This window comes from Gopherus flavomarginatus, chromosome 5, assembly GCF_025201925.1.
Source record: "Gopherus flavomarginatus isolate rGopFla2 chromosome 5, rGopFla2.mat.asm, whole genome shotgun sequence".
NCBI lineage: Eukaryota > Metazoa > Chordata > Testudines > Testudinidae > Gopherus > Gopherus flavomarginatus.
This window is the reverse complement of record NC_066621.1, coordinates 113,735,027-113,747,577: the sequence shown is the minus strand read 5'-3', so window position 1 is coordinate 113,747,577 and position 12,551 is coordinate 113,735,027. Positions and strand designations below refer to the sequence as shown.

At 39.2% G+C, this 12,551-nt stretch overlaps 1 protein-coding gene across 2 annotated transcripts in view; it reads right to left on the bottom strand.

Moving 5' to 3' along the window:
- Positions 1-1,476: 1,476 nt before the first annotated feature.
- BRMS1L (BRMS1 like transcriptional repressor) overlaps positions 1,477-12,551 on the bottom strand; it is a 45,718-nt gene continuing 34,643 nt past the window's right edge. Inside the window, exons 9-11 of one of the 2 annotated variants that reach the window (XM_050953955.1) lie at positions 8,720-8,846; positions 5,506-5,616; positions 2,935-3,013 (exon numbers count right to left, since the gene is read on the bottom strand). In XM_050953955.1, coding sequence (XP_050809912.1) covers positions 5,547-5,616; positions 8,720-8,846 — 197 coding nt within the window. In that variant the 3' untranslated portion in view covers positions 2,935-3,013; positions 5,506-5,546. Of the gene's footprint in view, positions 3,014-5,505; positions 5,617-8,719; positions 8,847-12,551 lie in introns of both variants that reach the window. The other variant, XM_050953954.1, reaches the window with a different exon arrangement.

The following is a 12,551-nucleotide window of genomic DNA, read 5'->3' as shown; positions in this document are numbered from 1 at the left end:
TTACCCTCTTACTTGCCAGGCAAAGCAAAGAGGTGCTTACTCTAAGTAGGTCTAGACTGCAGCTGGAAGGTGTGATTGCCAGAACAAGTAGAAAGCTTCATGCTAGCACTGCTTGAGGTAGTGCACTAAAAACAGCAGAATAGACTGTGCTGCACAGATGGCAATTTGAGCTAGTCACCCATCCCCAAGCCTGGCCAACTCCCTGGGTTTGATTATAGGTAGCTAGTCTGAGCCACCACCCAAGCCCAACATCCACATTGCTATTTTTTAAGCATGGTAAGAGCTAGTGCAAGTCTGTCTGCTTGTGCCAGGAATCTCACCTCTCAGCTACAGTGCAGACATATCCTTTAAATGATTTATTGAGTAAATCAGGCAAGTCAAAAAGTAAGCAATGTGCTTTTTAAACCCATTCTTTCAATAAAGACTTCTAATTTCCTCCCCAGCCCCCAAGCTCAATTCTGTCCCATTCATATCAGCTGCAGACAGGCATTACTTTGCACCCAGGGCTGACACTTGCTCTACACTACAAGATTTAAGAGCAACAATTGTGCTATCTGAACTGGGGTTGAACACAGTTTAGCTGCAAATGCTAAGCAAGCCCTTACTTTTGTCCACATAGCATCTGAACAGTGTTAAAGGATTAGTTGACAATATATTTGTTAGTGCAGAGCAGGTCTGGAGAGCATAATACTGGCTTGTTACTAGTAGCAAGGGATAACATGGAGACAAAGCAGCAAATACTGAGCTTGTGTACAAAGACACTACTCTCAAGATACATGACCAATGTAAACTAAGATTCCCCTGCACATCTGTTCCAGACTGTAAACTATTTTCCACAGTGCTTAAGTTTGCTTTACACTCATTCCCCTTTCTTGCAGGCAAGAGTGTATATTAATGTTACTGTGGTCAGCTGTTAAAAATGCTTGAGTAATGCATAGTGTCCATATTACAGTAATGCCCACATTCAGTTCTCCAAACCTATATTAATAAAAGTTGCACATGTACACACTTAGATAGCATTTGAGTAACTTGTACAGTTCCTTCGTCAAAGATTTTGAAAAAACTAAGTGTATATTTCTACAATTTTCTAAGCAAACCTTGTTTAGTACATGTGTACGACTTATACTTCTATAGGGTTTAAGCTTTCACATATTATAAAGACATTGGGGGTAAAGAAGCCAGAAAAGACAGACTTGTATTACATCTCTGATTATATAAGTCCATACATATACTGGAATATGGACTGTTATATTTAAGTTTATTGCAAAGATATTGGATTTAAAAGTGATTTTCCAGTCAAATATCTGTATTCACCTTTTAAGGTTCTGTGGAAGACAAACATTTCTAGGCAACCTTAAAAACTACAATATTTTAAAGTTCTCTTTAGAATTAAAGATCTGCAACTTTCAAGGAAAAATAAAAAAAGAGCAACAACTGTACAAAATGTCCACTATCACAGATCATTTATACACTACGTTAAAAAATACAAATATTTTATTACAAATTTTTTTTTTATCAAACTGTGTACATACAGAAAGTACTGTCAAAAGCCAACACGTCAATTGTTATTTTATGTACAGTTGGCTAATGTTAATGTGACATGCAGTTTATCCTGAGGAATGCTTTTCTATCACTGTAAAGCTCCAATATTTTAGACTTTTGGCAACAGTCAAGTAGTTACCACCCTGCACGAGCAATGACATTTTAGAGATAAAGCAGTTAAGTATTATGTAGGGCAAAAGAGTTTTGCATTGCCATGATCAACTTAAGCAAATACATGTTTTCCTTGCTCCAAGATGAGTCATCACAATGGACAGTAAAGTGCACACAACCACCAGGAAAAACTTATTTTTCCTCCATTCCCACCTGTTATTCTACATGCTTCAAACAGGTACTATAAAACATTAAGGATTTCAGACTCTGCCCCTGATGTCCTGAAGTATAGCTTCTGTGCAAGCTTAACTTTCTAAACTGCATGAAACAATTCCATTAAGAGAGTAAAATATGGGAAATTTGGAAAGATGGCACATGGTGAGCAGGTCACTGTTAATTTGTCTCAGAGATACCATTTCTGAAGGTACATTTTACTTTTGACAAAAAGTGTTTGTTTCATAAGACTACAGATCAGACAAGTACAATACTTGGTTATTTACTATTTACATGGTAATACTGCCAGGTACTCATGCCCTCTGTGGACCACATAGCATTGCCTCTACCTGTAGTGTAACTAATTTTACATTGCCTTTGCTAGTGACATTCTTGCATAACTTAGAAAAGAAAGCCACCAACATTTTAAATTTATTATGGGGTACCAGAAAGTGCTTCTCATAAATGTCTTAATATTGACTTTATTTTGTTACAAGTGGCATGGTAAACCTTGTAAAAGTCAGAACTGTCCAGGGTCTCAAGTTTAAAAAATTCTGTTCACTTTGGATAAAAGAATATGTAAGTCATTAGACTATTCAGAAGCAACATTTGTGCAGATTAACTTACACTCACAAGACAAACATGACAATTCACTTAATATATGAAGTGAACTGCTGGTAAAAAATAATTGCACAGTTACCACACAATCTAGTCACAAATAATAAAAGCAAAATGTTTTGCATTTTACAAATATTTTTAAATCAGAAGTTCAGCCATTATCTGTGATGGCATACTTCATATCTTAGGCACTGGACCCAGCTTAGAGGTAAAAATGTCTTGGTCAACATGATTAAGAGTCATCACCATTCAAGGACATCCATATGAAGTTTACATACAGTACTACAAATACATCAGATACTGCCATAAATTTAATGAGAATACAAAACATTATTAAATACATTTTTCACCTCATGGCACATCAAGCATGTTAACACCACTTGTTACACATCTGATTAGTAATGGTCAATTGTGGTTATGTTTTATTGAATATTTTCCTTTCTGTAACTGAGAAATATACAGTTTGGATTTACTTCCATCAGGCCTCTTAAACCACACTTCATCATGGTTAATTGTTGTAATTATGGCACTGAAAAGAAAAAAATAGAATTTAGAAACAAATGATCTTATAAGCCAAAGGATCAGCCTCACAAGTAGAGTGCTCTTTTGGAATACTAAATATTTGCATTAAGAAGTACTAGGCCCAGCTACTGCCTCCTTCCTGATTATGTTGATATTTTTAACAGAATTCTGTAGCTGACACAAAAGATACAAGGACATATCTAGGAACACTATCTTCACTAATAATTTTTCATCCCAGCATCTCTTGAATGTAATAAAAATGATAGTTCTAATGAATCTCAAACATTTAATTTGGTTAAACAAAGCATTCATCTTCCCTTTTAATGTACAGGGTCTGTAGTAAAAATAGAAGTTTGTCTCATAGTACCCATTGAGAAGACCTTATCAATACATCAATCTGAAGAGAGCTTCCTGAAAAAAAATGAACAGATCAAACGAAATTGCTCTCCAGCAAAAAGAACGTTAGGAAGAACTTGTATTTAACTGTTAGCCAAACAATTCAGTTTTTCCTTTACGTGTGTACTGGCTAACTGAACTTTTCTTACATGGATTACTTAGTTAAACATTAATGCAAACACTTCTGGAGTTGTTTTTCCTCATTGTTCCTTACTAGAAAGTTTCAAGGCACAGTCCATGCTTTCCTTTGGACCACCTGATTTAAGGATTAAAATATAAATATAATTTGACACTTGATTGCTAGTGGTGTGCCAGTTCAGTCATTATTACTTTGACACTCAACTGAAGAGAATTCACAGAATCATGAAAATGTAGGAATGGACGGGACCTCCAGAGGATATCTAGTCCATCTCCCTGAACAGCATCAGGACCAAATATATCTAAACCATCTCTGATGGGGAGGGGGGGTCCTAACCTGTTCTTAGACAATGCCAAAGATGAGGATTGCATAACTTCCCTAGGTAACAATTTCAGTACTTAGATCTTTATAGTTAGCAAGTTTTTCCCCCAATATCTAACATATATTTCCCTTGCTGCAGAGTAAGACCATTACTTCTTGTCCTACCTTCAGTGGACCTGGAGAACAATTGCTCACCATCCTCTCTCTAACAGTCGTTAACATATATGAAGACTATCACCAGGTCATGTCCCCTCCCCCACCCGCAGTCTCCTCTCTCAAGACTAAACATGCCCATTTTTAAAAAAAACTTTTCCTCATGTGTCACATTTTCTAAATCTTTTCTCATTTTTCTTGCTGTCCTATGGATTCCCCCCAATTTGTCCACATCTTTCTTAAAGGGCAACATTCAGTAGCACACTCAGTACTCTAGCTGAGGGCTCAGTACTGAGTAAAGTTGGACAATTACCTTCCAAGTCTTACATATGACACTCCTGTTAATACACCCCAGAATATTAGCCTTTTTCACAACTGCATAACATTTTTTACTCAATTTGTGATCCGCTATAACCCTCAGATCCTTTTCTACCTAGCCAGTTATTCCCCATTTTATATTTATACATTTGCTTTTCCCTTCTTAAGTGAAGGACTTTGCACTTATCTTCACTGAATTTCATCTTGTTGATTTCAGAGCAAGTCTCTAATTTGCCAAGGTAGTTCTAATCCTCTCCTCCAAAGTGTTTGAAAGTCCCCCCAGTGACATCACCCACAAATTCTATAAGCACACTCTCACATTGACTAGTACTGGACCCAGGACAGACCTTCTGCCACTATACTTGTCCTCCTGGTTTGAAAGCAAACTATTGTTAACTACTCTGAGTATGGTTTTTCAACCAGTTGTGCATGCACTTGATAGTAATTTTATCTAGACCACATTTTCCTAGTTTGCTTACGACAATGTCATGTGGGACTGTGTCAAAAGCTTTACTTAAAAAATCAAATCAATCAAGGTAAGTGTCCACTGTCTCCCCCTTATCCATTAGGCCAGTAATCCAGTCAAAGGAGGTATTAGGCTGGTTTGGCATGATTTGTTCTTGACAAATCCTAGAAGATCATAGATGACAAGTAATAGCCAACAGGGGCCTTAAAAATGTATTCTCTAATAATTCATTCTAGTATCTTTTCAGGTATTCAAGTCCGGCTGACTGGTCAATAAATCCTTCTGGTGCTCTTTGTTTCTCTTTTTAAAGACTCTTTTCCAGTCCTTCTGGACCTCACCCATCCTCCATGAGTTTTCAAAAGATATTCTCTATATTATATTAAAATTGCAACAGTTTACTCAGCCTTGAAATAACTAATATATATTAGAGGATCATGTAGTACTTGGATATTTGCAGCACACAAATTACACAGTTTAAAGCTGTGGTGACAATAGACAACCTCAAAGTAAGAGCTATTTATTTACACAACTCCATTACAGTCCATATCAGATCTCCAGATTATCTCAATATTGTAAATTTAACATACTCTTAATCATTGCTGAATGGCATAGCTGCTCTGATGTAGCAGGATCCAGTGCAGGATGTAGCACGTCAGTCAAATCTATGAAAGCCATGCTCTATGCATGAATGTTTGAACACATTTACCTGTGTGATCCTGTCCAAAACTTTAACAAAAGTCTTCAAACTCAATGTAAGGCAAAATGGGAAAGGACAAGTAATTTCCACAGATTTGTTTCATGACGGTTAATGTAAGTGCTAAAATAAACAACGTATAATTGTATCCAAATTCTTTCTTGCTTCAGCTCTAAACAATTTTTTTTTTTTTTTTAAGAACTCCCTGTTCAAATGTTTTCCCTGATAAGAGTAACAAAAATCAGTAGATACAGTTGACTTCAATTACTATTGTCCAATTCAGATGGATTTCTCCATTACAGAAGAGGAGTATCTCACATAAACCTGTGTGGCTTTGCATATATTGGATCAAACTCCACCCTAAGATTTACTTGTATCATTCCATTGATGCTGACGGTTGTTGAAGTTTGAACGTGGAAATTTAGCTGTGAATAAATGTATCTATATACTGGGCAGAGGGTCACATTTATCTACATTTTCAATGTACTGCTTAAAATTCACTGAAATTTTAAAAAGGTCCTATAGATTCAACATAATTTGTACTTTAATCCACGTTTAACAAAGATTCTAGTCTCGGAATAGTTAAGAGGTTCATGTTCTAAACAAAGCTCCAACTTTTCAGAACATCAGACATTTGAAAACAAGGACCCATGATTTACCACTGGTTTAAAGCAGTTGTCAATAAGTCTGGAAATATTCAGGTAAGATTCCATTTAAAACTGGGTCAAAAATTGATCCAAACTTAATCCCCTTGATCCAAACACACTGAGGAAAAAGTTTCAGAATCTGGTAACAAGTTTTGGGGCTTCAATCTATATGGTAAAATCCTGACCCCATTTAATTCCCATTAACTACAATGGACCCAGGACTTCACTCATAGTTCAAAATCTATCACATCTCTGCCCTCTTACATAGAAACTGTCATACCAGATCAGACCAATGTTCAGTCTAGTCCACTGTCCTGACTGATAGTGCCAAGTCCTGTCTTGCCTCTATCAAGTACTAGAAACTACAAAGAGAACATTTACAGAATTTTCTCTCCGAGGTTTTTAACCAGACATTTTCCTGAGGTGGAGCAGCTTGTGAAAGGATTCACTGGAGAAAAAAATAGGGGCAAGTATTTGACATTTTCAATGTCTTTTTAATTAATGTATTACACAAATTTAGGATGTGGGCTCAGATTTCATTTTTATAAACAAAGTCAGATAGCTTGATGTCCCCTCTTGTATGTGGATTTGCAGCCAGAGAAAAATACAGATGGCAAGTCTAAGGAAATATAGTATTTTAAGTGTGGTATATTTAGTGGGTCAAGATATGGAGTTTTGTTTATACTCATGTTTTAGGTAGGGCTGTGAAGTGATTAAAAAAATCAATTGCAATTAAACGCACTGTTAAACAACAATAGAATACCATTTATTTTCAATATTTTTGAATGTTTACATTTTCAAATGTATTAATTTCAACTATAACAGAATACGAAGTGTACAGTGCTCACTTTATTTTTATTACAAATATCTGCACTGTAAAAAACAAAATTATTTTTCAATTCACCTCATACAAGTACTGTAGTGCAATCTCTATCATGAAATTGTGTACAAAAAACCTGCATTCAAAAATAAAACAATGTAAAACTTTAGAGCCTACAAGTCCACTCAGTCCTACTTCTTGATCAGCCAATCACTCAGACAAACAAGGTTGGTTACAATTTGCAGGAGATAATGCTACCTGCTTCTTTTTTACAAAGTCACCTGAAAGTGCGAACAAACGTTTGCATGGCACTGTTGCAGCTGGCATTGCAAGGTATTTACGTGCCAGATTTGCTAACGTTCGTATGTCCCTTCATGCTTCAACCACCATTCTAGAGAACATGCTTCCATGCTGATGATGGGTTCTGCTTGATAACGATCCAAAGCAGTACGGACTGTTCATTTTCATGAACTTAGTTATATGTCACCAGCAGAAAGTTGATCTTTTTTGGTGGTTTGGGTTCTGTAGTTTCCGCATCAAAGTGTTGCTCTTTTAAGATGTCTAAAAGCATGCTCCACATCTCATCCCTCTCAGATTTTGGACGGCACTTCAGATTCTTAAACCTTAGGTCAAGTGCTGTACCTATTTTTAGAAATCTCACATCAATACCTTCTTCGAGTTTTGTCAAATCTGCTGTGAAAGTATTCTTAAAAACAAACATGTGCTGGGTCATCATCCTAGACTGATATATTTCATGTTATAGGGCAGAATATGGGTAAAACAGAGCAGGAGACATACAATTCTCCCCCCAAGGAGTACAGTCACAAATTTAATTGACACATTTTTTTAACGAGCATCATCAGCATAGAAGCATGTCCTCTGGAATGGTGGCCGAAGCATACAGATCTTTAACATATCTGGCAAATACCTTGCAACACAGGCTATAAAAGTGCCATGCGAATGCCTGTTCTCACTTTCAGGTGACAATGTAAACAAGAAGCAGGCAGCAGTATCTCCCCTCAATGTAAATAAAACTTGTTTGTCTTAGTGCTTGGCTGAACAAGAAGTAGGACTGAATGCTTGTAGGCTGCAAAGTTTTACACAGTTTTGTTTTTGAGTGCAGTTATGTAACCAAAAAAATAAAAATAAAAAAATCTGCCTTTGTAAGTTACACTTTCATGATAAAGAGATTGCACTTCAGTACTTGTACGAGCTGAATTGAAAAATACTATTCTTTATCATTTTTACAGTGCATATATTTGTAATAAAAAACAACCAACAAGAACATAAAGTGAGCACTGTGCACTTTGTATTCTGTGTTGTAACTGAAATTAATATTGAAAATGTAGAAAAACATCCAAAAATATTTAATAAATTTCAATTGGTATTCTATTGTTATAAGTATGATTAAATAGAGATTTTGTTTATTGTGATTAATTGTTTTGAGTTAATTGCATGAATTAAATGCAATTGACAGCCCTAGTTTTAGGCTATTATTTCAGACATAAATCAGCTGTCAAATTTTAAGTATTTTAAATATTAAGATAACTAAGCCTCTAAACTTATATCATTTGGTACTTATGCTGGAGGAAGACAAAAAAATAGATATCTATAAGACAGCAGCCCGTTATCTTTTAAGATAGAAAATACTGATAAGTAACTAACATGGCAACAGCTGACTGAAATTGTAAGGCTGGGCTTTCCGTTCACTGTATAATGTATGCTATTGTAAACGGGAGTAGGCTATAATGACCTTTACCTTGTAGGGCACTCATCTTTCTTATCAATACATATTGTCTCTCCACGTCCATACCACTCTCCATCATAATAGAGTCTTCCTTCTTCAGACCTAGCACTGTGCAGATGCTTTTCCAATTTGATAGGTGCTAAAGTGATCAACAGAAATATTTATTACTGACCATGCAGATATTAAAGTCAGGTTTATAAATTTATTTTCAAATAAATAACTACATCAGCACATGCATATATGCTAAGTGTTTAGTTATAAAAAAGGGCACTGCTACCTTGGGCAACAATCAAACTAAAATTAAGATAGTTAAGAGACAAAATGCTTTTTTCGTTTATCTTCTGATGTAGTGGGGTCCATTAAAAACTCCATTTTCAGGTAAAATTGACATTAACCACAGTATCTGCAGCATTCCTATACCAATAATGTGAAAGTTTGCAAACACCATGGTAACTGTGGTATATGTGGCAAGTCTAAGTATCAGCCATTGATCAAATTTCTTCCTCTTTCTCCCCACCCCACACCTCTCCTCTTCCAATACAATTGTGTCAGTGTACTACTATGTCATTAACCACAATACCGCAAGAGAAAATTGTCACTAAATAAAGCAACACCTACTTGCTTCCTCTTCTCTTGTTCTCCAACCACTTCCTCCCCGTTGCTTCCCTTTCTACCTAACTTGGGCATCTAAGGTGAATATCACCTTGGTATCCAAACATTGTCCCCTTCTTCTCTCCCAAATTCTACTCTTCACTGACTCAGAGCAGCAGAGCATAGTGAAATGGATAAGCTCTGCTTTACTTCAATTAGTCGCTGCATGCAGAGCAGCTGGGGGAGATAGAAGCCAGAGAAAAAGCATTAATATGCTGCACTGACATGCATCAAGCCAATCCAATCTGTTTCTCTACAAGTCTACTCCTTCTACTGGTATTCTTCCACCATTTAAGTATTAACTTTGACTTTAAAAACATTTCACCATAATGAAAAATAACTATTTCATACAAATATATGTAAGAAAGTCAGACTGTCAGTGGAGAGAGCAACCCTATTGCAAAGCAGAGCACAACCGTGCCTCAACCAAGGCCTGACAGAAAGCAGCTTAGGGTGTCTACAATGCAGCAAACACAAAGAGACACACAGCATTGAGTCTCAAAGTCCAGATCAACTGACTAGGGCTCGTGTAGCAGGTCTAAAAACAGCCGTCTCAGAGACTAGGCCCCAGACCGAGCACGAGTATCTACACTGCTGTTTGCAGCCCCATAGTGCAGGGCCGCCCAGAGGATTCAAGGGGCCTGGGGCAAACCAATTTCAGGGGCCCCTTCCATAAAAAAAGTTGCAATACTATATTCTAGTGGGGGCCACTGCAGGGCCCGGAGCAAACTGCCCTACTTTCCACCCCCCAGGCCACCCTGGGAAAAATAAACATTTAAAAACCTTCCACATCTCAGCACAAACCCAGTTTTGAGAAAACTTTCTTTTCAAGTCACCTTTACAAGGTATCACTGGTTCTCAGCATCAGCTAGTGCTAAAAAGGCACTAAAGTCATTAAAAGGGTTGGACAAATATTTCCATCAAAACTTTTTCTGGATCGAAAACTAAGGGTTTTTAAAAAGCGGGAAAAAAAATCACGGACAATGTCTGCTTTCCTTCAAAATTTGTTGTGGCTTTTTTAATTGAAAAGCTGAAATTAGTTGCCAAAACCTTAATATGATTTGGGGTTTCAGAAGTATGTGGTCAAATATTTGCTGCTCCCTCTGTTTGATTGTTTAAAGAAACAATAAAAAATTCTGCTTAAAAAAAATCCAAAACTTTTGAACCACCTCAGCTTGTGACCAAATACCTGAGCTCATCCAGTCAGAGATTATTCCAGGTTTCTGATACTCTGCTGGCTTCCTTGACTCATCTCTGTCTCCATAACTTTGGGTTCATTTAGGTTAGAACATAAGAACAGCCATACTGGGTCAGACCAAAGGTCCATCCAGCCCAGTATCCTGTCTACACACAGTGGCCAATGCCAGGTGCCCCAGAGGGAGTGAATCTAACAGGTATTGATCAAGTGATCTCTCTCCTGCCATCCATCTCCACTCTGACAAACAGCGGCTAGGGACACCATTCCTTACCTATCCCGGCTAATAGCCATTAATGGACTTAACCTCCATGCATTTATCTATTTCCTAGAGACTGGCTCCATGAGGTCCCTCCCAAACTGGAGACGGTTACTGTGGGTTTGTCTGTAGTATAGACTATGTATATATTTCACGGACTGAGCATTTGAGCTTATTCCAGAATCTGGGATGAGCCTAGGTTGTGAAAACTGAAATGCTCAAAATAGCACATGCATGTGAATGAACACAGGATGCTAAAATTAAATTGACCCAAGGGGTCTCAAACTGGAGGTTGGGACCCCTCAAGGGGTCACGAGGTTATTACTGGGGTCGTGAGCTGTCAGCCTCTACCTCAAACCCTGCTTTGCCTCCAGCATTTATAATATTGTTAAATATAAAAAAATTGTTTTTAATTTATAAGGGGGGGTCACACTCAGAGGTTTGCTATGTGAAAGGGGTCACCAGCACAAAAAAAGTTTGAGAACAACTAAATTAACCCCTCTGGGAATGCAGGGGAGGAGGGTCTCCCTTGGTAGAGTTGGGAAGGAGGCAGATGGAGTAGGATATTGCTCTTCTCATGTGATCCCTCCCCCATGGCTCTCTTAGCTCTATCACTGTTAATCTAAAGTGGCCAATTTTAAATGAGGCTACCCTCCCCTGACATGAATCTCCCTATGGCACTGAAATTAAATGTAGACTATAACTTGGCATTTGAGAAGTAAAAGGGATGGTAGCCCTAAGGGAAGAGATAACAGCTTGGCTTTTTGTGTTAAATAGCTGTCTGCAAGCCTCAAACTGCTGAATGAGCTTTAGGGTAGGGAAGGGTGTGCCTCCCAAACAGCCTGGCCCTGCCCCCTATCTGACCCCCACCCACTTCCTGCCCCGCAACTTCCCCCCTCAGAATCCCTGACTCATCCTGCTCCTTGTCCCCTGACTGCCCCCGAGATCCCCCTCAACCACCAACCCGGGACCCCACCCCCCAAAACTTCCCCCTGCTCCCTGTCCCGACCCCTATCCACCCTCCCACTGAGTCCTGACAGACCCTCAGAACGCCCACGATCCAACCCCATTTTCCCCATCCCCTAATCGCCCCCCCAAACCTCTGCCCCCTCCCTGTCCCCTGACGGTCCCCAGGACTCCCTGCCCCTTATCCAACCCCCCTGACCCCAGCCCCCTTACCATGCCGCTTACCCCTGTCTCCCCCCTCTCCCAGAGCCTCAGCACGCCACATCCACGAGCAGCCCTGGACAGCACTGCAGCAGCATGGCTCCAGCGGGACCTGAGCTTGCAGCCCTGCCACCTTACCATGCGGCTCCAAGCGGGAGGAGCTCAGGCCCCATCCCCTTACCACACACCTCCAAGTGGGGGAGGAGCTCAGGCCCCACCTAAGCCAGACCACTTTAGCTCTGTCCAGGGCCGCTCCTGGACACGGCACGCTGAGGCGTCGGGGGATGGGGGAAGGCGGAGGCAGCCTCCAACATTATCGTGGGGGCCCCAGCAGCACTTGCCGCAGCCTGTCCCCCCACCCCCCGGTGGCCCTGCCATGGTGCAAGCCTGAGTCAGCTGACCAGAGCTCTGAGACTCACTGCCATGTTTGTTTGTTTTTCTTTTTGAAGTGCAGACATACCCTTAAAGCCCTCTGGTTTCCTTTCCCCTCCTCAACCACTACAGTCCCTGTTGTGTCTGATAAATCTCTGTTCTGTCCAGATGAAATCCATGCTGTTGTGCTTAATGAGTTT